The 24,303-nt window shown below is 43.2% G+C and overlaps 1 protein-coding gene across 1 annotated transcript in view; it reads left to right on the top strand.

The window, feature by feature from the left end:
* Nucleotides 1-24,303, top strand: part of PIP4K2A (phosphatidylinositol-5-phosphate 4-kinase type 2 alpha) — a 181,876-nt gene that overhangs the window by 104,999 nt on the left and 52,574 nt on the right. The window contains exon 4 of the mRNA XM_068561276.1: nucleotides 18,418-18,570. Coding sequence (XP_068417377.1) covers nucleotides 18,418-18,570 — 153 coding nt within the window. The remainder of the gene's footprint in view (nucleotides 1-18,417; nucleotides 18,571-24,303) is intronic.

The following is a 24,303-nucleotide window of genomic DNA, read 5'->3' as shown; positions in this document are numbered from 1 at the left end:
TCCTTTTTATGGCTGAGTAATATTCCATTGTATATATGTACCACAACTTCTTTATCCATTCGTCTGCTGATGGGCATTTAGGTTGCTTCCATGACTTGGCTATTGTAAATAGTGCTGCAATGAACATTCGGGTGCATGTGTCTTTTTGAATTACGGTTTTCTCTGGGTATATGCCCAGTAGTGGGATTGCTGGGTCATATGGTAATTCTATATTTAGTTTTTTAAGGAACCTCCATATTGTTCTCCTTAGTGGCTGTATCAATTTACATTCCCACCAACAGTGCAAGAGGGTTCCCTTTTCTCCACACCCTCTCCAGCATTTGTTGTTTGTAGATTTTCTGATGATGCCCATTCTAACAGGAGTGAGGTGATACCTCATTGTAGTTTTGATTTGCATTTCTCTAATAATTAGTGATGTTGAGCATCTTTTCATGTGCTTCGTGGCCGTCTGTATGTCTTCTTTGGAGAAATGTCTATTTAGGTCTTCTGCCCATTTTTGGATTGGGGTGTTTGTTTCTTTGATATTGAGCTGAATGAGCTATTTATATATTTTGGAGATTAATCCTCTGTCCGTTGATTCATTTGCAAATATTTTCTCCCATTCTGAGGGTTGTCTTTTCGTCTTGTTTATGGTTTCCTTTGCTGTGCAAAAGCTTTGAGGTTTCATTAGGTCCCACTTGTTTATTTTTGTTTTTATTTCCATTACTCTAGGAGGTGGATCAAAAAAGATCTTGCTGTGATTTATGTCAAAGAGTGTTCTTCCTATGTTTTCCTCTAAGAGTTTTATAGTGTCCAGTCTTATATTTAGGTCTCTAATCCATTTTGAGTTTATTTTTGTGTATGGTGTTAGGGAGTATTCTAATTTCATTCTTTTACATGTAGCTGTCCAGTTTTCCCAGCACCACTTATTGAAGAGACTGTCTTTTCTCCATTGTATATCTTTGCCTCCTTTGTCATAGATTAGTTGACCATAGGTGCATGGGTTAATCTCTGGGCTTTCTATCTTGTTCCATTGATCTATGTTTCTGTTTTTGTGCCAGTACCATATTGTCTTGATTACTGTAGCTTTGTAGTATAGTCTGAAGTCAGGGAGTCTGATTCCTCCAGCTCCATTTTTTTGCCTCAAGACTGCTTTGGCTATTCGGGGTCTTTTGTGTCTCCATACAAATTTTAAGATGATTTGTTCTAGCTCCGTAAAAAATGCCATTGGTAATTTGATAGGGATTGCATTGAATCTGTAGATTGCTTTGGGTAGTATACTCATTTTCACAATGTTGATTCTTCCAAGCCAAGAACATGGTATATCTCTCCATCTGTTGGTATCATCTTTAATTTCTTTCATCAGTGTCTTATAGTTTTCTGCATACAGGTCTTTTGTCTCCCTAGGTAGGTTTATTCCTAGGTATTTTATTCTTTTTGTTGCAATGGTAAATGGGAGTGTTTCCATAATTTCTCTTTCAGATTTTTCATCATTAGTGTATAGGAATGCAAGAGATTTCTGTGCATTAATTTTGTATCCTGCAACTTTACCATATTCATTAATTAGCTCTAGCAGTTTTCTGGTGGCAGTTTTAGGATTCTCTATGTATAGTATCATGTAATCCACAAACAGTGACAGTTTTACTTCTTCTTTTCCAATTTGTATTCCTTTTATTTCTTTTTCTTCTCTGATTGCCGTGGCTAGGACTTCCAGAACTATGTTGAATAATAGTGGTGAGAGTGGACATCCTTGTCTCGTTCCTGATCTTAGAGGAAATGCTTTCAGTTTTTCACCATTGAGAATGATGTTTGCTGTGGGTTTGTCATATATGGCCTTTATTATGTTGAGGTAGGTTCCCTCTATGCCCACTTTCTGGAGAGTTTTTATCAGAAATGGGTGTTGAATTTTGTCAAAAGCTTTTTCTGCATCTATTGAGATGATCATATGGTTTTTCTTCTTCAATTTGTTAATATGGTGTATCACATTGATTGATTTGCGTATATTGAAGAATCCTTGCATCCCTGGGATAAATCCCACTTGATCGTGGTGTATGATCCTTTTAATGTGTTGTTGGATTCTGTTTGCTAGTATTTTGTTGAGGAGTTTTGCATCTATATTCATCAGTGATATTGGTCTGTAATTTTCTTTTTTTGTAGTGTCTTTGTCTGGTTTTGGTATCAGGGTGATGGTGGCCTCATAGAATGAGTTTGGGAGTGTTCCTTCCTCTGCAATTTTTTGGAAGAGTTTGAGAAGGATGGGTGTTAGCTCTTCTCTAAATGTTTGATAGAATTCACCTGTGAAGCCATCTGGTCCTGGACTTTTGTTTGTTGGAAGATTTTTAATCACAGTTTCAATTTCATTACTTGTGATTGGTCTGTTCATATTTTCTGTTTCTTCCTGGTTCAGTCTTGGAAGGTTATACCTTTCTAAGAATTTGTCCATTTCTTCCAGGTTGTCCATTTTATTGGCATAAAGTTGCTTGTAGTAGTCTCTTAGGATGCTTTGTATTTCTGCGGTGTCTGTTGTAACTTCTCCTTTTTCATTTCTGATTTTATTGATTTGAGTCCTCTCCCTCTTTTTCTTGATGAGTCTGGCTAATGGCTTATCAATTTTGTTTATCTTCTCAAAGAACCAACTTTTAGTTTTATTGATCTTTGCTATTGTTTTCTTTGTTTCTATTTCATTTATTTCTGCTCTGATCTTTATGATTTCTTTCCTTCTGCTAACCTTGGGTTTTGTTTGTTCTTCTTTCTCTAGTTTCTTTAGGTGTAAGGTTAGATTGTTTACTTGAGATTTTTCTTGTTTCTTTAGGTAGGCTTGTATAGCTATAAACTTCCCTCTTAGAACCGTTTTTGCTGCATCCCATAGGTTTTGAGTCGTCGTGTTTTCATTGTCATTTGTCTCTAGGTATTTTTTAATTTCCTCTTTGATTTCTTCAGTGATCTCTTGGTTATTTAGTAACGTATTGTTTAGCCTCCATGTGTTTGTCTTTTTTACGTTTTTTTCCCTGTAATTCATTTCTAATCTCATCGCGTTGTGGTCAGAAAAGATGCTTGATATGATTTCAATTTTCTTAAATTTACTGAGGCTTGATTTGTGACCCAAGATGTGATCTATCCTGGAGAATGTTCCGTGCGCACTTGAGAAGAATGTGTAATCTGCTGTTTTTGGATGGAATGTCCTATATATATCAATTAAATCTATCTGGTCTATTGTGTCATTTAAAGCTTCTGTTTCCTTATTTATTTTCATTTTGGATGATCTGTCCATTGGTGTAAGTGAGGTGTTAAAGTCCCCCACTATTATTGTGTTACCGTCGATTTCCTCTTTTATGGCTGTTAGCAGTTGCCTTATGTATTGAGGTGCTCCTATGTTGGGTGCATATATATTTATAATTGTTATATCTTCTTCTTGGATTGATCCCTGGATCATTATGTAGTGTCCTTCCTTGTCTCTTGTAACATTCTTTATTTTAAAGTCCATTTTATCTGATATGAGTATAGCTACGCCAGCTTTCTTTTGATTTCCATTTGCATGGAATATCTTTTTCCATCCCCTCACTTTCAGTCTGTATGTGTCCCTAGGTCTAAAGTGGGTCTCTTGTAGACAGCATATATATGGGTCTTGTTTTTGTATCCATTCAGCCAGTCTATGTCTTTTGGTTGGGGCATTTAATCCATTCACGTTTAAGGTAATTATCGATATGTATGTTCCTATGACCATTTTCTTAATTGTTTTGGGTTTGTTTTTGTAGGTCCTTTTCTTCTCTTGTGTTTCCCACTTAGAGAAGTTCCTTTAGCATTTGTTGTAGAGCTGGTTTGGTGGTGCTGAATTCTCTTAGCTTTTGCTTGTCTGTAAAGCTTTTGATTTCTCCATCAAATCTAAATGAGATCCTTGCCGGGTAGAGTAATCTTGGTTGTAGGTTCTTCCCTTTCATCACTTTAAGTATATCATGCCACTCCCTTCTGGCTTGCAGAGTTTCTGCTGAGAAATCAGCTGTTAACCTTATGGGAGTTCCCTTGTATGTTATTTGTCGTTTTTCCCTTGCTGCTTTCAATAATTTTTCTTTGTCTTTAATTTTTGCCACTTTGATTACTATGTGTCTCAGCGTGTTTCTCCTTGGGTTTATTCTGTATGGGACTCTCTGCGCTTCCTGGACTTGGGTGGCTATTTCCTTTCCCATGTTAGGGAAGTTTTCGACTATAATCTCTTCAAATATTTTCTCTGGTCCTTTCTCTCTCTCTTCTCCTTCTGGGACCCCTATAATGCGAATGTTGTTGCGTTTAATGTTATCCCAGAGGTCTCTTAGGCTGTCTTCATTGCTTTTCATTCTTTTTTCTTTAGTCTGTTCCGCAGCAGTGAATTCCACCATTCTGTCTTCCAGGTCACTTATCCGTTCTTCTGCCTCAGTTATTCTGCTATCGATTCCTTCTAGTGTAGTTTTCATTTCAGTTATTGTATTGGTCATCTCTGTTTGTTTGTTCTTTAATTCTTCTAGGTCTTTGTTAATCATTTCTTGCATCTTCTCAATCTTTGCCTCCATTCTTATTCCAAGGTCCTGGATCATCCTCACTATCATTATTCTGAATTCTTTTTCTGGAAGGTTGCCTATCTCCACTTCATTTAGTTGTTTTTCTGGGGTTTTTTCTTGTTCCTTCATCTGGTACATAGCCCTCTGCCTTTTCATCTTCTCTATCTTTCTGTAACTGTGGTTTTTGGTCCACAGGCTGCAGGATTGTAGTTTTTCTTGCTTCTGTTGTCTGCCCTCTGGTGGTTGAGGCTATCTAAGAGGCTTGATGGGAGGCTCTGGTGGTGGGTAGAGCTGACTGTTGCTCAGAAGAAATTATTCTTTGGGAAGGGAGCAAGCCTGTGAGTTTTATATAATATTCTCACTTACAGATGAAAGGATTCTGCCCGCCGCAGAGCCTCCTTTTGATTTTCTGCCCTCAAACGGGTTGGCAGCCCCTAGGGTTGTGTCTGTGTGTTGAATTCGCATTTCCTTTATTTGTAGAGGCCACTTAGGAATCTTAGAAATTTGTTTCCGTTCTTTCTGATTTGCCGCTTTTCGAATTGGCCCACCCTGGCCCTCGCCGCGGTATATGTCAGAGGCCCCCTTAGAGCCCTGCAGTGCCCCGTGGTCTGGGGACTGCAGCACCGCCGTCACCATCAGGAGCCCGCCAGTCCCGGGGACGCTTCTGTGCAACACCGTCTCCTGCTCTTGCGACCCACCGTGTAAAGATGTGCGCCGTTGCTTTTCTCCCCACGTTTGCCCTGTTCTCAGTTTCGACTTTTAAAATCGCCGTCAGATCTGCTGATCCCTGGTCATTTCTCCTGAGAACGGACCAGGCGTCAGGTACCTGATTTTCACAGAGCTGGCCAGATTCGTAAAAGCCAAGGATTTTTTTTTAAAAGCAGAAATCTAAGTCAGGAGATACAAGGACTGCTTTCTGGTCTTTTACGGCAGGCCGTTCATTTTACTGTAAGAGTACTGACTTATTTTAAATCTGGTAAACACTTTCTCTCGTTTGCCCCAAACCAGAAATCCTAACTTCTCCTGCATTACGTGTCCTGTTGCCGCCCTGGGTGACCTTACAAGGTGAATACTGGCACAGCTCACCGTGTACTTTCCCTTAAAGAACAGGCCCCTAAGGCAAATCAAGCTTAGCTAGCATGCTTTCTTACACATCTGTGGGCCTCCCTGCCCTGCCCCATTGTTGAAAGTTTCCAAGAATCTCTCACAGGCTCACTCAGGCGTGAGAAGCCTTGAAGCTGCCACGTTTTGAAAAAGCAATGCTGGCCAGGCTGCCGGTGATGTTCCCTCCTCTGTGGACGTGGCCGAGGTTTCCACGGAGGTCCAGGCTCTGAGCAGAGGCTCGGGTGCGCCCCGGAGAGGGCTGAGGGGAAGCGGGCGGGGAGGATGTGAGCCCTCGGTTTGCTTTTAAAAACTGCGATGGAGCCAGCATTCAGGTGTGGGCTTCATGTGTAAGAGAGAAAGAACTTCGATCACACTTGGACTTGAATTTACTGCTGCAAAAGCCAAGTCACCTTTAAAGAAGAAATTCTGGAATAGTAAAACAGCCTTGTATAAAATAAAAAGGAATAATTCTACATTATGTAAGAACTGTTACGTTTCAAGAGGCCATGTGAAAATAGTGTGCTTTGAAAAGAATGAACAGCTGATAACTTTGACACCCTAAGAAAATCTCCTCTGACTCTGCTGCTACATTCAAGTGTGCTCCTTCCTTTGTGCCCCTCCTTTTTTTTTTTTTTAATTTTTAAAAATAAAATAGCTACACTGGCGTTTCACAGAAACTGACTTTCAGGCCCTGTGCTACAGGATCTTGTTAAATTCCTCAAGTCATTACCACAGTGAAGTCCTTATATTTCTTCTGAGAACCAGCCCTCTTAAATGAGATCCAAAATGGATCCATTAGATCCTTAGTTGCTGAAATACTAAGACACGAACCGGGTTTCCCTCTCTTTTTTCCCCCTAAAAACAAAACCATGTAAGTTGACATTTAAGTAAGTGCAAATTGCTGATACAAACTTTGAAGGCCAATTAGGCGAGTGGAGGATGATTCACACGGAACTAATCGGCAAGTTAAGCTCTTAGCGTGAGAGATCAGTACAAGGGAGAACCGGTGTGAGTGTAATTAATCATTTGAACACCACTCCTCCCCTCAGCCATGCCTGGTGCTTTTGGCATTTAGATTGCTGCTTTCTCTTTGGCAACTGTATTTCTATTTAAAAATAAAGTGGGTGTTTACAGTAACTTTAGTAAACCAGACATACACAGTCCCTCTGCATCCACAGATTCCACCAACTGCAGATCGAATTGCAGTTGGAATCTGCGGATACAGAATCTGCGGATACGGAATCTGCGGATACGGAGGGCCGACTGTACTGGCTTCCCTCCCCATTTCTATGTTCCTTTCCCAATGTCTGTACCTCTTAAAAATTTTTCAGCTGGGGCAGGGCCCCTGAGTTTAAACTGAAGGTAACATCGTACACATGGGGCTTAACCCACCTTGTTGGCTACTTGGTTTGGAAAACGGAGGAAGTTGTGCCAACAGTGGCTCTGGCTTGGTGCGTCTGGGTGCCTGCGCGCCGCAAGCCAGGGAGGCGGAGTGCTGTGCGCTTGAGGGGGCCGGCGGGGCTGTGGTCTCGGCTGTTTGGCTCACCACTGCCCGGACACTTCATTCACCATGGCCAGAACAGGTAACAGGTAACAGGTATCAGTTGACACCTAGTGCCAAACTGAACTCTCTTTCTCAATCTGATTTGAAAAGTGGGATGACGGCGTCTCGTCATCTTTGGAGGCGCTGGATTGCTCAAGGGGCCCAGGCCCCTCACTGTTCCCCTTGCGTTGCTCTGTTTAATTTTCTGAAGCGCTTGCTTATTGGACAAATGACTTTTAAATCTCTGTGGCGAAAAGGAGCCTCCACCGGGCGGTTCATTTAGTATTCAAACCTTCATGTTATATCAGATGGATAAATGTTCGCCACCTGCCTTGCGTGTGTGTGTGAATGCCATTTTGCTGCACCTGAAAAAAGTCAGTATCGATCCATCTGATCAAAGTAGAACATAGTAATTAGCCAACTTAATTGACCTCCGTCAGCCAACTTAAACTTCTTGAAAGGAACTGAGAAACATCCCTGCTGTCTCCGTAAACATTTGTATCTTTCCTCTGGTTTTGATTTCTTGAAAATGTCTTTTAAAAACCACTTCTTTTTCTTGCTGTTAAAGATAAATTCAAGCAACAGTTCTGGAATACTCATTATTCACAGCAGTGTCACAGAACATACATGTGTGAACCTGTGTGCGTATGTGTATGCGTGTGTGCTCAGTGCTTTCAGATTCAAAATCTCCTCCAACTTGTTAGTGCTTCTTAAAGTCACTTCACTGGCTTGTAATATGCACAGAGGTGAACTGTGCATATTACACTGATCGTTGTTGGGACAATGTGACTCCCCATGACCGTTCTTTTAAGATGTCTTTCAAGATGAATGCCCCCCCAGAGGCCTCGCTGTTGCGGTTGCTTCAGTTCTGTTCTTCCATCTCCTCTGCCACTTTAAGCTCCGCTCCCCATAGGTGGATGATTTCATGCACGATTATCAACCCAGTGTGTGTTTATGTGCACCTACTGTGTGTAAGGCTCTGTGGTAGACATTATAGGGAACGCAGAAGAGAAGAAAGGATGAAGGAATTTTTTTTTAACTATTACATGACAGATTCTGTATTAGATGCTAATGAGATTTACAGAAACCCAGGCATCTTGATTTGTAATGTTCTTCAAGAAAAACGCATCCCTCTTTCGAGTCTCTCATGGTATCAGAACCTCTTATGACAGGCCTGGGAAGTCAACTAGAGGCTTCGGTTGAAGTTTCTGAGCTGCAGGAAGGATTGCCCACCAGAAACCAAAAAAGTTATACAGGCTGGCGATGATGCAGTTAAAGCTAAATACACCATATAATAGAAACTGAGCCCTCTGGTTCTTTGTGGAGGAAAATGTTAGGTGTGCTTTTCCCCTGCCGCATCTCCTGAATTAGAATCCCTTGTTATTCGCATCTGATGCATTTTCTTCTTTGTATTGGTAACAGAGGATTCTAATTTTAAAACAATTTTAAAAGCTAACGTGTTAAACTTTTGATGTTCTTGTTTCAAGTTTAAAAATAAACTTCTCCAGTGTTAAAGACCTTTAGAGTATACTAAACTTTGGGAAAAAATTTCTGCCAGTATCTCTAAAGTCTATCATGGTGTTCGCAAATGTAGATTTCCCAAATATAATGGAAACTGTCTGAGGGCAGGAGCTGTGTCTAGCTTGTTTACCGGGGCTGCAGGCCCAGAGGTTAGCACCAGCCTGCTCTGGGCAGGCACTTAAGAAATATTTGTGGAAGAAAGGGAGGGACGGCTGAGGGGAGAATCCCCGGAGAAGTGGGCCTTCTGCACCAAAGCGTGGAGGCCAGAACCAGATGGTGGCGGGCTGCGGGGAGCTGAAGAAGGGAACGTGGAGAAAGTGGGAACTGGGTGGAAAACCTCAGCCGGACTCTTCAGCCCAGGAGCAGCCCTGTGGATTTTGCACAGGGGAGTGATGTGATGACACCTGGATTTTATAAAAGCAAATGGAGGCGGTTATGCGTAGAATGCATAAAAGGGAGGTAAAGAAATTAGGAGGCTACAAAATATCCCAACGAGTGAAGAAGAGGCATGAACCAGGGCAGTTGGCACTGACAGGGTTGAGCTGAGAGCAGCTTTACGGGACGGGGAGAGGGGAAAACATAGGAGCAAAGGACAGGAGCCGAGGTGCCGGGCCCTGAGAGAGCGGGAGAGTGGAGGTGCCAGTCACCGGGGAAGGGAAGTGTGGGGATGGGAGAGGGGAGAAAGGAAGTTGAGCTTTTAGCCTGTGAGTGTGGAGGTGACCTTGAGGTGCCTATGTGAGGCTGGTCAGCGTGTAGTTGGCCATCCCGGGACTGGGGTCGGGAGCAGAGGCCCAGATCTGGGAGTGATGGGCACAGAGTTTCTTGTACTGTCTCAAATTTGCTGACTCGAGCCAGATAAGCTCTTTTATTCCTGTGTAACTGTCTGTCGTCTCTTGGGTTTGCCCTGCCTGCTCTTTCACAGTTTCTCCTCACACGTGTTGGCCTTTCAGCTTAGCTACTGGGAACCTCATGATGAATAGCGGACGGAAACTCTGCCTGGGCTGGAAACCGAAGGGCACCCCTCAGATTGGACAACTCTCTTGCCAGACTTTTGGGAAAACTCCCTCCCAGCCCATCAGCACCCTCAGATTTTTTTCATGTGCTTTTTCTGCTGTTTCTCAAGTGTTGAACCAATTACTGCCCCACCACAAACTGACCCCACCTGACAACTCAGGCTTGCTGTTTGCCTGCGTTTTCCATTCCTGAACCCACGTTGGGTTAAGTCTTGTCATTTTCAGCCGAGCACTGACAGTCATCCCTGCCAGGGAGCTCCTGTCAGGTCAGGTGCTGCCCGTTTGCTTGTCAGGAGCCTCGGACACAGGCCTCTGGTATTTTAATCTGAGTCAAGTACCAACCTGAGCTTTGTAAAGGCGATCTCACGGCGCTCAGTGACGTTCCTGCAACTTTTCTTCTTTCTCTGCTGGTCATTACCGTTCATTTCTGTTTCCTTCTTTTCTGGTAAGTTGTTTCATTATTAATAAGTGTTCAATTGCACTGTGTTCTGCCCCCCTCTGCAATGAAAGCCATTCCACGCCTGGGATCACAGCTCAGACTTTCTTTGAAATTCCCCAAGAGCATAACAGGGCTTTCAACACAGTGGGCTTTTAATAAATCCTTGATGATGATGTTAGCACGTTGGTCTTTCCCTCCCTGATGAGGTCAGAGGCCAATCTGCTCGCTCAGGTCCGTCAAACGCAAACCCAGAAAGCAGCCTCGTCCAGGCTCTGGCTCCCGGCTCCTGGGCCGTGTGATTTGAGGCGTGTAATCGTAATCCTGAGTTGTCAGCAGGGCAGGTGTCAGGTCCATGAAACAGGTAGCCCGAGTTGGGAGAAAGAACATTTTCCTGCGAGTTGGGAAGCTGGTTCGCGTCTTGGATCTTCAGTGACGGATACTGTGACTTAATCTGGTCGCTTAGCCCTGGTAGGTCTCAATTTTCTCATCTCTGAAATGAGGGAGAAGGACTCCATGCTCTCTGAGGCCCTCCCAGCTGTCACATTTCTGAATCTGTTACTAAGTCACGGCCAGTAGGTGACTGTCACTCAGGTTCCTGTACATGATACTGCCATGTCTCCTTTGTAAGGTGCTGGCTTTTACACATTTGAGCATGGCAGAATTGATTGTACATGGCCTTCCTGTTGACTAAATGGGAAAACTTTCATACATTATTTTTAGCAGAAATACAAACTCATATCAAAATGGGGAAAAAAAAAACCCAAATGTTTGTAAGACTATATGAGTAGTTCAAGGGTACTAAATGTTCAAAATGCTTGGGTATTTAAAAAATGGGTAGGGGACCGTAATGGTTGATGTTGATAAATCATGGCATTTTTATGAGAAGTATAGAAAGGTTGGTGGCAAAGATGAGCTAATTAAGTTGACATTTCCTCCACCCCCCTAGAGGCCCCAGTAATCCTGGACCTCCCACTGTGGAAATAAACATCTTCAATGCAGACTTTTAGAGGCTTGGGGAGGAAGGCGAGCACCATTAATCCCTTTCTTTGGGGAAAGGAGAATAAATTTCCAATTATAAATGTAGGAAGGCCATTCAGGAGTGAGTTTCATCTCTCATTACCTTCCTTTATTTCTCATTGAGGGCTGACATGTCACTAGAGATTCAAACACAGCTCTTGAGGTTTGAGATGGGGTGTTGTAATGCTACCCACCAGGGTCCTTGGACTCCTTAATCAACAGAAATTGATAAGAGGCCAGACGAGAAATTCAGGCAAGGCTTTACTGGGACTCGTAGCGCAGCACTAGGGAGCGAAAGCACGTAACAGTTGCCCATGCTCGCTCACTGAGTGGGCAAGCTGGTCCTTTAAACGGGGTGAGGGTGGGGGCGGGATGGAGGGGGTGCTTAGGGTGGTCACCCCCCTTGCCCCCACGGTGGTGCTGGGTGCAGGGATCGTGTGCAGGACCCTGCTTTTCTCCCGACACCTCAGAAGTGGCAGTTGGGTTTTTGGTCTTTTTGTATCTTGTTCACAGTCTGCCCCGACTGCATGCAGTTGTTTTTAGTCCCTTACAGTTTCCTTGTACCTGTTGCTGGAGGAGAGGCTTGTCCAGGGGCAAGCAGTGCAGCGGAGGGTCCCGGGTCCCAGCCTGTCTCTGTAGATCTGTGATGTACTTGGCTGTGGAAAACAGGAGTGGTGGACACTGAGTTTACTTATCCAGAGGCAAGATCGTCCGGCAAAATGGACTAAATTATCCTAGTCTTACGTGCCCTCCATCCACTAGCTTGGCCCTAGAACTTGCACTTTTGCCCAGCAGTTTATGGTATCCCCGGCTCCCCAGCAAGCCTGGCAGCATCCTCTGGAGCAGCACGGGCTGGCTGTCACGCGTCCACCGCACTGGACTGAATAGGGGGCACCCGTGATGTCACCTCACTCGCCCAGACATGGCCCAGGGTCTACAGCTGGGCCCCTCGGGGTGACGCCTGTGCTCCGGGGACTCGGAGGAAGAATGTTTGGACCCACCACAGCCGCCTGTGTGCTGGATGATTGTGCAGTAGGAAATGTCCAGACAGGCAGTTCTCTAGGACAGAAAGCGGATGAGAGGTTTCCTAGGTGGGGGGTGGAGGGAGAATGGGAGGGACTGCTTATGGGTATGGGGTTTCTTTTTGAGGTTGATGAAAATGTTCTAAAATTCATTGTGGTAATGGTTGTTTAATTTTGTAACCATACTAAAAACCAATGATTTGTGTGCTTTAAATAGGTGAATTGTCTGGTGTGTGAGTTATATCTCAGTAAAGCCATTAGGGAAGAAGAATGTTTGGAGTTTAAGATTAGTTTATATTCAATATGAGAACTTTTTCCCCCTCCACCATTGATTTTGGCTGCCTTTTTCTTGATGTAGGGGCTTATGTTAATAGTATTTCCACTTAGAACAAGTGAATTTAAGGAACTACATACTTTATAATATACAACTATCAAACGTATAGAAGAAAAGGGTAGCCAATGAATAAAAGCAAGTTTGTTGCGGTTTGCGTACAATTATCGTTAGATCCCCCCAAACTAAAAGCAAATCACCGTCCATTTGCTAAGTCTCCACAAACTGAAAGCGGTAACACATTAATGGCTCCTAATTAGTAGAGCAAGAAGGAAACCTAGAGACCATTAAGTCCAACTGTCTTTCCTTGCAGATAATCAGCTAACAGAGTAAGGTGTGGGGGGTCTGACTGCCCTCAACTTCTCACTGCTTCTCTTTCTGCCATACGTGCTGAGACCCAAAAACCTGAAAAGGATAGAAAGGTAGTAAAGGAATGACTGTTGTGGGCAGACAGTATGTCAGATTTCTGTTACGTCTGTATTTTCAATGTTGAATTAAGCCTTTTAAAGCTCTGCGTTGAACGGGATTGTGGATTTTGTGGTAGCCCAGCACGTTACACAAATGACTTTTCAGACCGGCATCCCAAGGTTGCTCTTCCAAACCTTCTCTCCCCTCAAGCCCTCCCACAGCCCGCCCCTGCTCACCCTCCTTGCCCTTGCTGCCACCTCAAGGTCACCCGAGGCCCTGTCGTCAGGCTCCCTGACGTTCCCTCCCCTGTACCTTCAAGTCCGTTGGCATCTTCAGCCAGCCTGCTTTCCTCCCCTCCTCCTCCTCGGGAAGGGGTCACCCCAGCTCTTCGGGCTACCTCCCCCGTGCTTTCTCCATTCTTTAAAGAACTGGCCCACTCCTCTGCCATCCCTCCTGCCCTTTGGCTGGAGAGGATGCTGGGAGCTGAGCAGGGGCCACGGATAGAAGGGAGACCTAGTGGGGTAGGAATTTTTGACTTGAAACTTCCTTGTGTAAAATGTTTTAAAGTCTTTTTCAAACTACAAGTGGTTCTTATTGAGGGCTGTAGAATGTAAGCCGTGAAATGGAGAGTATGAGAGTGGCGAGAATGTGGTTCTTGATTTTCACTGGGTACAAACCAGAGGCTTGGCCAGGGTGGAACAAGAACCAACTGAAGGGACTTCCCTGGCGGTCCAGTGGTTAAGACTCTGCACTTCCACTGCAGGAGGCACGGGTTCGTTCCCTTGTCGGGGAACTAAGATCCTGCATGCCATGCTGTGCAGCCAAAAAAAATTTTAAAAAAAGGAGCCAACAGGAAGAACCCATTCCGTAAGTCCTTCATTTTTGACTCACCAACTTACAGAGTAATTGGCTAATGTTGATCTGCACCTCTGTCTTCCAGGTTGAAATTTGCTATTTATAATAATAGCTACCATTAAGGAGTGCTACTGTTCCAGGCACTATTATCAAAACTCTGTCTTACCTAATTTAACCCCCAGGCAAACTTTTAATGATGATGATTCTCATCATTATTACCTTTCTACTAGTACGGAAACTGAGGCACAAAGAGCTTAAATAACTTGCCCAAAGTCACACAATCTTGACATAGAGCACCTGTGTGTGATGCTTATACTGTCTTCTGGCTTCAATATCAGTGCTATTTGGAACTTGAAAGGTCATCAGACCTCTGCTTATGACAATATGAACCTGAGAGAATATGAATAAACTAGAGTATGAATAAACTAAATGTAACACAGAGAGATAGTTTTGATGTTCAGAACCCTCTGATGAGTGTGTACGTCGTGGGCTTAGAATGTTTCCTCTTCTGATGGCTTCTAGACTTGGGTAGGTCTATTAGGATATTTCAGAAGACCAGTCAGGGGGTGGAGGCCTCTGCAAGGCCTTCCACGGACGCCGTCCCACTCAGGTCTCAAAGCAAGTGGTTTCTGCCCTCTGGGCCTCTGTTTTCTCATTTGTAAATTGGGTGGTTTGGAATAATCTCCAGGGTTGCCTCCACCTGTCATGCTCTTTGATTATGACGTTTATTTACACATAAGGGGACCCTTTGGGGCTTCTGGAGGTCACTCCCCAGTTCTGTTTCTCTCAGGCCTTTCTCCTCCTGGCCTCCCAGACTTGCCCAGGCATCCTGTATGAGGCTATGGTTCACTCTTCCTTTGTGACACAACAAGGGACACTGAGGAATTTCAATATTCAATTTCTAGATAGCAGACTGTTCTGACTACATTCCATGTGTGTCCGCGACCTCCTTCCCTTAGCTCGTCCTCTCGTTCTTGCTGAAATTGTCCAAGTACATCTGGAACGTCTGACGTGTTATTTCCACGCTGCTCTAAGAACTATTGCCATCTCTCTTCAATCCTGGCCCAGATGTCCTAAGCCATCATCATGTCCCTGCTCAGGTGGTGGTTGGACTCTCTTCTGACTGGACTTCTTGTGGAAAACATCAAATCACCTTCTGAGGCCTGTGCTGCCCCGCACTTCCTAGAGCCATATCTTCGAGGAAGTACATTTTTTAGAGTCATAGGAGGTCTGAGGGAGAGACCTAGTTCAGCCTGCCCCCTCCCCTGGGCTTATCCTCTGTCACTTTATAGTCCTGGGAACTGAGGCTCAAAGATGCTGAATGCCGTATCCAAGGGTCGGTGAGTGGAGAGAATGTTCTAGGTCCCAGACCAGCACCCTGCCTTACTCAGTACTGCCCTTACCAACACACACGCACTTCTATCTCATGTCAAAGGTTACAAAAAGTCAATGATTATGGTATTAATTAATGGCAAAAGTTTAGCCTTGTCTTTGTAAATTGCCCCTTTTGGTTACCTCAGAGGAAGCTTTTAGGCGGGAGCCTTAGGCACGTCACTTGGCTCCATTGTACCCCAGTTTTATTATTTTCAAGTGGAAAAATGCACCTGGCTCTTTCTATCACATAGGAATGTTGTGGAAATAAATATGAATATGGATTTTTCCAGGCCTTAGAGTCATTCCAAGGATCACACATTTTGTGTAAAATTGCATTCACTCTTCTGATTGTCTGCTTGTCTAAGGCTTTCAGTAAATCTGATTCATATATTTTTATATTCATAGTGATTATAAAAGGTATATTCTGAATTTTGACAAAGTGTGCTTGTTCCTAATTTCACTGGTTACTGGAAAACAATGAGCCTTAAAAAAATTCTTCCACGCATTGGAAGTAGATATTGTGGGTTGGGACTACTTATGTGATTATTGAAAAACTGAGTTAAGGCAGAATCAAGATGAGAATTTGTAAAGTTTTATAGGCCAGGCCATTATGGGAGGGCCTGTATCCTTATACAAAATCTGTAATGAATAATTATCCATGTCTGAAACTGAAGGGAAAGGCAAAGAATTTGGAAGGCGATAGCATCTGTGCTAAGGAGTTAGTACCTTTTTGACTCTGCCTTTCTAGCCCTTTAGTTTGTAAATCCATACGTTGCTTTGAACGTAGTATTATTAAACATTTCATTAATGAATTAATAGTGAATGCAATGAATTATCATTCTTCACTGTAAAGTTTCACATTTTAATCAAACCAGGGTTGGACAGACTATAATGGGACAGGCATTCAGGCAGGTACGTTTGTAATTATAACACACTTAATACACTAGACTCTCCACACTCTGCACCAGACAAATCCCATCGTAGCCACAATTCAGTAGACTCTTGGTTCTCACGTGTGGTCCGCAGACCCGCCGCGGCTGTATCAGCATCTTCTGCTGCTTCGAACGCCCCATCCCACCCCTGCCAGGTCAGACGCTGCATTGTCACGTGATCCCCAGGTGACTCCGTTGCTCATTAGAGTTTGAGAAGCACTGACTCTGCAGCTTTCAATTCTGTTCTTTCCCACTGGTCCGTAACAGAATGTTACATATTCATATCCAATACGCGTAAGAAAACAGTCTATGAAACTGATGCTGCTGTAATTCTGTCCTTTGCTGAATATAATTATCCTTTACTATTCCCCCCTCCCCCCAAAAAGTTATTTTACATGTGTTGTCAGTTTTACAAAGTTTATAACCTGGTCCGCCTGTCTTTCATTAAGTTGATTGTTCCTGCTTTGATTTTTATGCCTGAAAGTAATTTGTAATCTTACAATTCCTAGTGTTCTTGTTTTATTTGGAATAACCTTTTACAAATTAATGTTTGGGAGGAAAAAGACCGTTAGCCAAGAGCAATGATTGCTTTTTTTGGCCAGTGTTTAAAACCCCCAAAGAGGGCATTCACTTTTTCTTCCCTTTTGTTCTTAGTAGGAAGTGGTATAAAGGAGGATTTTTATGTTTGAGGAAAAAAATCAATATAAGTAAGAATCAAACTCTTGTTGATATAGCCATTTTCATCCTGAAAATCCTTTTCCTCCTTCTCAGTCTATCTGATGAATTTCAGCTGTCTTCGTCATTGAACATGGCCAGATCCTGCTATTTAAAATCATTGGGAGTTACACTGATTTTTGCCCCCCTCCTCTCACGTTTTCTAATAAGCTAAGGAAAGCAAATTCAGTTAATTGGCAGGAGCGGCTCTGCACTTGGCAGTTGTGCCGGTTGCATTCAGGTCAGGATGTGCTGTCTCAGGACGTAAAGACAGCAGCCGAGGTGCCAGGGCTGGTCCCGGAGATGAGAAGGCGCTCCCTTCCCTCAGCCCAAGGAGGCCCTCCACGAGTTGCTGCACCACCGCAGTGTCGTTAAGACCTCATACGGCTCAGTCCTGGTGGATTTCATCTGGAAAAGAAGGAAAGGTTAAGGAGGCTTGAACATTCTAGACTGATGGGGAACTCTCACTGACAATCATGATGCAGTGATACCACCTGCCTCTCTAAAGACATCTGTGTCCCGCTAACTAGACAGACTTTGGTTCGTTGGGGCTTTCGAATGCCCACTTTGGGAGAGGAAGGTGAAGTGGGACTGTCTTTCCCTGTGAATCCCTCATACACTGTCCAGTGGGGCTGGGCAGGGAATGGAGGTCGGTTCTCAAGGGCACAGTTAGCAGAGGCGAAGACCAGACTTCCTCAGATGCTGGGGGTTTGCTGATCCACTAGTCTGGTGACCAGCGTAAGACGGTTGGGGGAAAGCGGGACAGACTTCCTGGAGGCTCTAGGAAAACAGATTCAAACAGGGGAGTCACAGGTGAGAGCAGGGGAGACTTAGCAGGAGTGACAGTGAGTATGGAACGAAATACTAGATCCTGGAGTGAAGTGATTGCAGAAGAGCGCCCACTCAGAGCCCTGCCCCATCCTCTCCAGGAGATAAATCATCCTCAAAAATGGCTGAAGTGGGGTGGAGGATGGACCAGGTCAGAAACTTCTGGAGCTGTGTTGGAGCACACCTGCCCAGGCCAGGCCCTCCCAGGGCAGCCATGGGCCACAGGGTTTAGTAATTAAGTTGTTTACTACTTGAGTAGTTGACTAGTTGAGAACTTGGGTTCCGAGCCAGCCACACTGCAGATGGCATTCTGGCTCTTCCCCTTACTAGCTGTGTGACTTTCCCCCAATGATTATACCTCTCTGATCCCCATCTCCTCATCTGTAAAACAATGGTGATATCAATAGTAACCATTTCATGGGAATGTTATCAGAGTTGGGAGAAGTCCTCTGTGTATAACGCTTGGCAGAATACCTGTCATATAAGGAAACAGGGAAAGTAAAATGTCCTTTCATGGCTGGAACCTAGTTTTATTGAGAGGGAAATCTCAGCTCTTGTCCAACTCAAAAGAACAAGGTGAACAAAGTAACTCTGATTATAATTCTAGACATTAGATTAGAATCGCTGTTTTCATTTCTTCTGAAGGACTTGCCATCTGAGTTGCAATGAATAGAAAATGTTGTCCGCCTACTTATCAACTTCTTCCAAACACAGATGTTTTTGAAAACTTGTGGTGACAACAAATGACCTGGAAATTAGTCTTTAACCGGTTCTCTTCCCTCCTCCTCTGTCATCCCACGGGAAGAATTCCCTGACCAGGAGTGCACCCCTTCCCAACGACTCCCAAGCCCGCAGCGGAGCCCGGTTCCACACGTCCTATGACAAGAGATACATCATCAAGACCATCACGAGTGAAGATGTGGCCGAAATGCACAACATCCTAAAGAAATACCACCAGGTAATGTTTATCTTTATGTGAAACTCTGAGAAGGTTGACATTTGTGACAAATTATCATCAAGGCCAAAGATTTAAATATATAGTTAGGACATGACTAGAACACATTTGACACAAAAATTCCCTCTAGCTGTGTTTTTAAAAATTACTGTGGCCAGATTACCGACAGTTAACATTTAGGAATGATAGATCGGTAGTTAATATACGTAACACGTTTAATCTAAATACCCTTCTGTACAATAGTTGTGATGATTACCATTCTGATTTTAAAATCACTCTGCTTAAGGTTTGGCAACATTTCGGAGGTTATTTTGCACGTGCTGGAAGTGAGGTGCTGACCTCTGAGTATTTATCCATTTACACCTACAGATCCTCTCCTGCTTTCACTGGTCTCTTCCTGTCCTGGCCCCAGAAAGGCCCACCCCCTGACTCACAGTCTCCTGCCTAGAAAAGTTTCTGATTTTAGAAAGTGTTTGTCTACTCACTACCTCCTTTTCACGTCAGCATTATCCCCTCATCATCACCTGGGGATAAAGTGAAACTACCCTTGGGAACAGCCGTCTCTTTCTGTTTCTTTCCCACCCCCCAAACCCCCCCTCCCCCACTCTCTTCCTCAGTAAATTCCAGCACAAAGGCCTGGTAGAGCACACGATCCCAGCCCCCAGCTAGAGCTGTATGAGGTCGTACTGTGAAGTAGTAACAGCATGAAGTCCCACGTCAGACAGTCCTGGGTTCAGATCTCAGCCCTGTCACTTACTAATAGCCACGTGACTTCTGGACTTTAAAGCCTCAGCTTCTTGATTTATACGGTGGAGATGGAAACATCAGCTGACTCCGGAGCCCTGAAGATTGTAGGGCAGGTGCTCAGCACAGTGTCTGCCACACGCCAGGCTCTCCACACGTGGTGGGGTCATAGTGGTCATCAAGTCCTACAACAGTGGCCAGTAACAACTGTGTCACCTTGAGAAAGTGTAGTCTTATGGCATGAATGTGACCATTGATGGCAATATCGCAGCAGCCACCTTGAGAACTGGTGTTTAAACCACACACTGAAACACACTCACACAAACATACACTGTTGCTGTTAACCAGAGGCTTCTCAAGTGTTTAAACCATCACATCAAGTACCAGCCTCTCAAAGTGACTCCTTCAAAGGCACTGCTTGGTTGGATTTGTAGGCTCTGAGGTGCCTGTAAAAGTCAGCTTCCTTCCTTTACTGTCACGCTTTCTGCTGTAACATCAGGAATTACTTCTTTTTTTTATAAATTTATTTATTTATTTACTTATTTTTTGGCTGCGTTGGGTCTTCGTTGCTGCATGCAGGCTTTCTCTAGTTGTGGCGAGCAGGGGCTACTCTTCATTGCAGTGCGCGGGCTTCTCATTGCGGTGGCTCCTCTTGTTGCAGAGCACGGGCTCTAGGCACGTGGGCTTCAGTTGTTGTGGCACACGGGCTCAGTAGTTGTGGCACATGGGCTTCAGTAGTTGTGGCTTGCGGGCTCTAGAGCGCAGGCTCAGTAGTTGTGGCACACGGGCTTAGTTGCTCCGTGGCATGTGGGATCTTCCCAGACCAGGGCTCGAACCTGTGTCCCCTGCATTGGCAGATGGATTCTTAACCACTGGCGCCACCAGGGAAGTCCCAGGAATTATTTCTTGCCAGTTGCTTCTTCTCAAATATGATCAACTGCATTTTTTTTTAATTTTATTTATTTTTTTTAACATCTTTATTGGAGTATAATCGCTTTACAATGGTGTGTTAGTTTCTGCTGTATAACAGAGTGAATCAGCTTTACATATACATATATCCCCATATCCCCTCCCTCTTCTGTCTCCCTCCCACCCTCCCTATCCCACCCCTCTAGGTGGACACAAAGCACCGAGCTTGATCAATTGCATTTTGCTTGCAGTGAGGTCTATGAACAAGCTACTTTCTGTTTCTGGAAACTTGGGACTGCCCCTCATTTGTTTTTTTCAAAAACACTGGTCATCCTCTAAGTCCATTAAGCATCTAATCAATCTTTTATAACATCTATTCCTTTTGAAATCTGTCCTACAGCACTTATGCTGTTGCCGATTGTGAAGGATATTTTAAAGTGCTGGGTTAGTACCTATGAGGGTAAAAACGCTCAGGCGTTGGCTTCTGAATAAATGGAATTCTAGGATGCAGCTTTAGCCATTCACTCCTCTCTGGAACTTAAATGTCGCGCTGATGCATTCTTTTTCTGCTTTCTTTAAATTGTCTCAGAACTTTCAAAGCAATGTGATACCTCAATGACTGATGAAAACATATTATTCTGATAAGTGACTATGATACTATTCTAATACAGTGTGACATGCAATTCAAATATCAACTTCTTGATGACATCTTTCAGAATTTTTTGACTTCACAGAAATTACAGTTTGAAACGTTTCCTCTGGGGTAGTTACTGTAACAAACATGCAGATTTGACATATCATCATTATTACATAAAATACATTGGGGACCAAAATAAGTCTATTAACATGCTCCAGGGGCTGTCACAGTACTAAACATTTCATTTCAGTGCTACAGAATGGTTATTTTCTTGGTATATTCTTTATCCAGAAAAAGCTCATTTCTCATTTCTTCAGCATCTGTGTTTTGCTTCTTATAAGAAGTATTTTAAATATAAAGGGTCTTAGTGTTAACCTTAAAACAGAGTGTTGTAGGTCAATTATTCTTGAAAAACAAACAAAGCCATAGAAAAAGGGATCAGATTTGTGGTTACCAGAGGTGGGGGAATTGGATGAAGGTAGTCAAAAGGTAAAAGCTTCTAGTTGTAAGATAAATAAGTACTCGGAATGCAGTGTACAACATGATAAATATTAATGCTGCTGTAGGTTATATATGGAAGCTGTTAAGAGAGGAAATCCTAAGAGTTCTCGTCAGAAGGAAAATATTTTTTTCCCATTTCTTTAATGTTGTGTCTCTGTGAGATGCTGGATGCTCACTAAACTTTCTGTGATCATCATCTCATGACGTATGTGGGAGTCAAATCATTGTGTGGTGCGCCTTAAACTTGTACAGTGCCGTATGTCAATTATATTCAATGAAACTGGGAGAAAACAACTTTTAAATAAACAGAGGTAAAGGGTCTCAGTGATTGAGAATCACCGTTGTTAATATGATTTATTTAAAGGACACTACATTGAAGGTCAGGAGACCTAAGTCATAGTTTGTCACAAACTGGTTACTTAAGCGATCTCGGAGCCTCAGTTTCCCCATCTGCATTTCATTCATCCTTTCATTCGTTTGTGCATGTATTTACCCTTTTTCTTATTGAAGTATAATTGACTTACAATATTATACTAGTTTCAGGTGTGCAGCATAGTGCTGCAATATTTTTATAGATTATGCACCACACAAAGTTATAATACTATTGACTGTATTCCCTGTGCCGTGTGTTTACTCTTGACCTAATTCCAGAGAGGATGTAAGGTGGCCTAGCCTACTTTTAGGATTTATGTCTAGTCAGAATTTTTCTGTCTCCTGCTTCGGTGGGGACTGTCAGTTCATTTATTTCTTCTTGTTTTTTGTTGCTTTTACCTTCGAATGTGCCTTTGCTTCTGAACCCCCCCGTCTGGACAGGTCAGTCAGCGTGTTCAGATCCCAGATCAGTAGATGGACAGGCTCTCAGAGAGGGCGGCTCCTGCGGAATAAATTGGATGGGCTTTCTGACAGCTTTGGTTACTCTATGGCGCTTGACGTCTCTATTTTCTTTTCTTTCATTGTTTTTTTGTTTTAGTAAGATATATCCAGAGGTGCAGCTGTATTCTGGAAGGTTAAAATTACCCTAAGGCCAGCCTCTGGAGAAGTAGAACATTGCTAAATATTTAAATAAATTCCTCCTGGGGTTAATTTTCTGATGAGCCAACCTCACCAGCAGTGCTGTGTGACAGGTGGTTTTCAGAGCACAGACTCTGCAGCTGGCTGCTTTGCGCCCGACCTGCTGTGTGACCTTGGCCAAGTTTCCTACCCTCTCTGCACCTGCTTCTCTGTCTGTACAATTTGGATAATAGTACCTCCTTCATCCAGTGTTGTACTAATCAGGTGAATTGATATTTATTATAGAACCTGCTCAGAACAGTGCCTGGTATATGATAAGTGCTATGTAAATGATCGAATAAGATCATTAAGTACCTTTCTTGCGCATACTTAGTCGCCGTAGTCCCGGTGTCGAAATCATTTGCTCTTTGAATCCACTAGGGGGCCTGGTTTCTGGTAGAGTATGGCACAGGTGCAGAAAAACCTGAAGATTCAAACCATAAGGAGTTAGACTTTTTTCCCCAAGCTCCAGCATCTTGCCTTAGTCCTTATTTGCTGCCCAAATCCTACCCTAATTTCCACTGTTCGCTAAGAAAGCGTAGCATCATCTTTCAGACCAATGGAAAATTTATATTAAGCAGAGCAAACTTTTATGTCTCTTTTCCTTTGTTTTTCTCTTTTTTTATGGTTGGAAAAATAACTTAGTGCTTTGGTGTAAATATCCTTTTCTTCAAATTTCTGTTAGGTTAGGACAAACTCAGGTCTTATAAATTACGATTATCCAAAGAAGAGGGGATATATGTATACGTATAGCTGATTCACTTTGCTGTACAGCGGAAACTAACACAACATTGTAAAGCAACTATACTCCAATAAAAATTTAAAAATATAATAAATGAATGACAGTTATCACCTGATTAGCTGAGCAATGCTGAAGAGCATTCAAAAAGGAAAAAATGGTCAAGAACCTTCTTGAATGTCTTATTTCTTCTAAATTGACTGATTTTTTTTTTTTGACTGACCTGAATTCATTGGGAGTTTTGGTATCGTGTGGCTTCAGCTTTAATTAAGAGTCAATGTCAATAAAATTTTAGAAATTTTAGGGGCGGGAACAAGTTCTAATGCAGACGATCAAGAAATGCCTTATGAAAATAGTGTTAGGAATATCTTTTATGTTTTTGAAATGTAGTGTTTAAATTTATTTTTTTATTTCAAAGTGACTGAGTTGACAAATTGACAAAATTGATAAAGTAACCTAAAAATCCTTTCTTATCCTTTGTTATTTGGGAGACAGTAACTTGAGCCAAATCTAGAAGTTACACCTAAAAATCTGAAATCCTTGTTGAAAAAGCTAGCTAGTACCTCAAGTTTCAGTAAAGGATTTGGGGGTGAATGCTTGACTTTTTTGGAACCTCCTCGGAGTACATCTTTTTATCCTCCCACGGACAGTCACATTGGCCACAAACAGAGAGAAACTGAGCAAACAGGTCCCATAAAAGCCAAAAATTAAAATTTAAAAATTGAGGGCGTGGTGCCCAAAGAGAAGAAGTTACACACTCCGTCAGCGCTTCCCCAACTGCCGATTATAGACGGAACCCCCGCGCATCTTGTAAAAAATTTACATTCCAACTCAGTAGATCTTGGGTGGACCTGAGATGCTGTGTTCTTCACGTGCTCCCGGGTGATGCTGCCGAAGCCCCTGTAAGTGGCAGCACAGGACCAGCTTTCCAGAGCGGGAGAAACGTTCTGAGTCTGCTCTTTGGCTTTTTTGTTCTCTTTGGAGGAAAGGCCAGTCGAAATGTGAAAAGCACGTTAAAGTTTTAAGCCCTATAAGCACCTGGAACTATGAGATTCAGGGCAACTCCCAGCAGAGCCTCTGTGCCTTCAGAAGCTGCACATACTTTCCTTGCTTCTCTCTTAGTAAAGTCTGGAAGGCGCTGCCACCTCCAGGGTCC

The sequence above is a fragment of the Eschrichtius robustus genome, chromosome 1 (assembly GCF_028021215.1).
Source record: "Eschrichtius robustus isolate mEscRob2 chromosome 1, mEscRob2.pri, whole genome shotgun sequence".
Classification (NCBI taxonomy): domain Eukaryota; kingdom Metazoa; phylum Chordata; class Mammalia; order Artiodactyla; family Eschrichtiidae; genus Eschrichtius; species Eschrichtius robustus.
The sequence above is the reverse complement of the archived record's forward strand: the minus strand, read 5'-3'. Positions and strand labels throughout refer to the sequence as shown.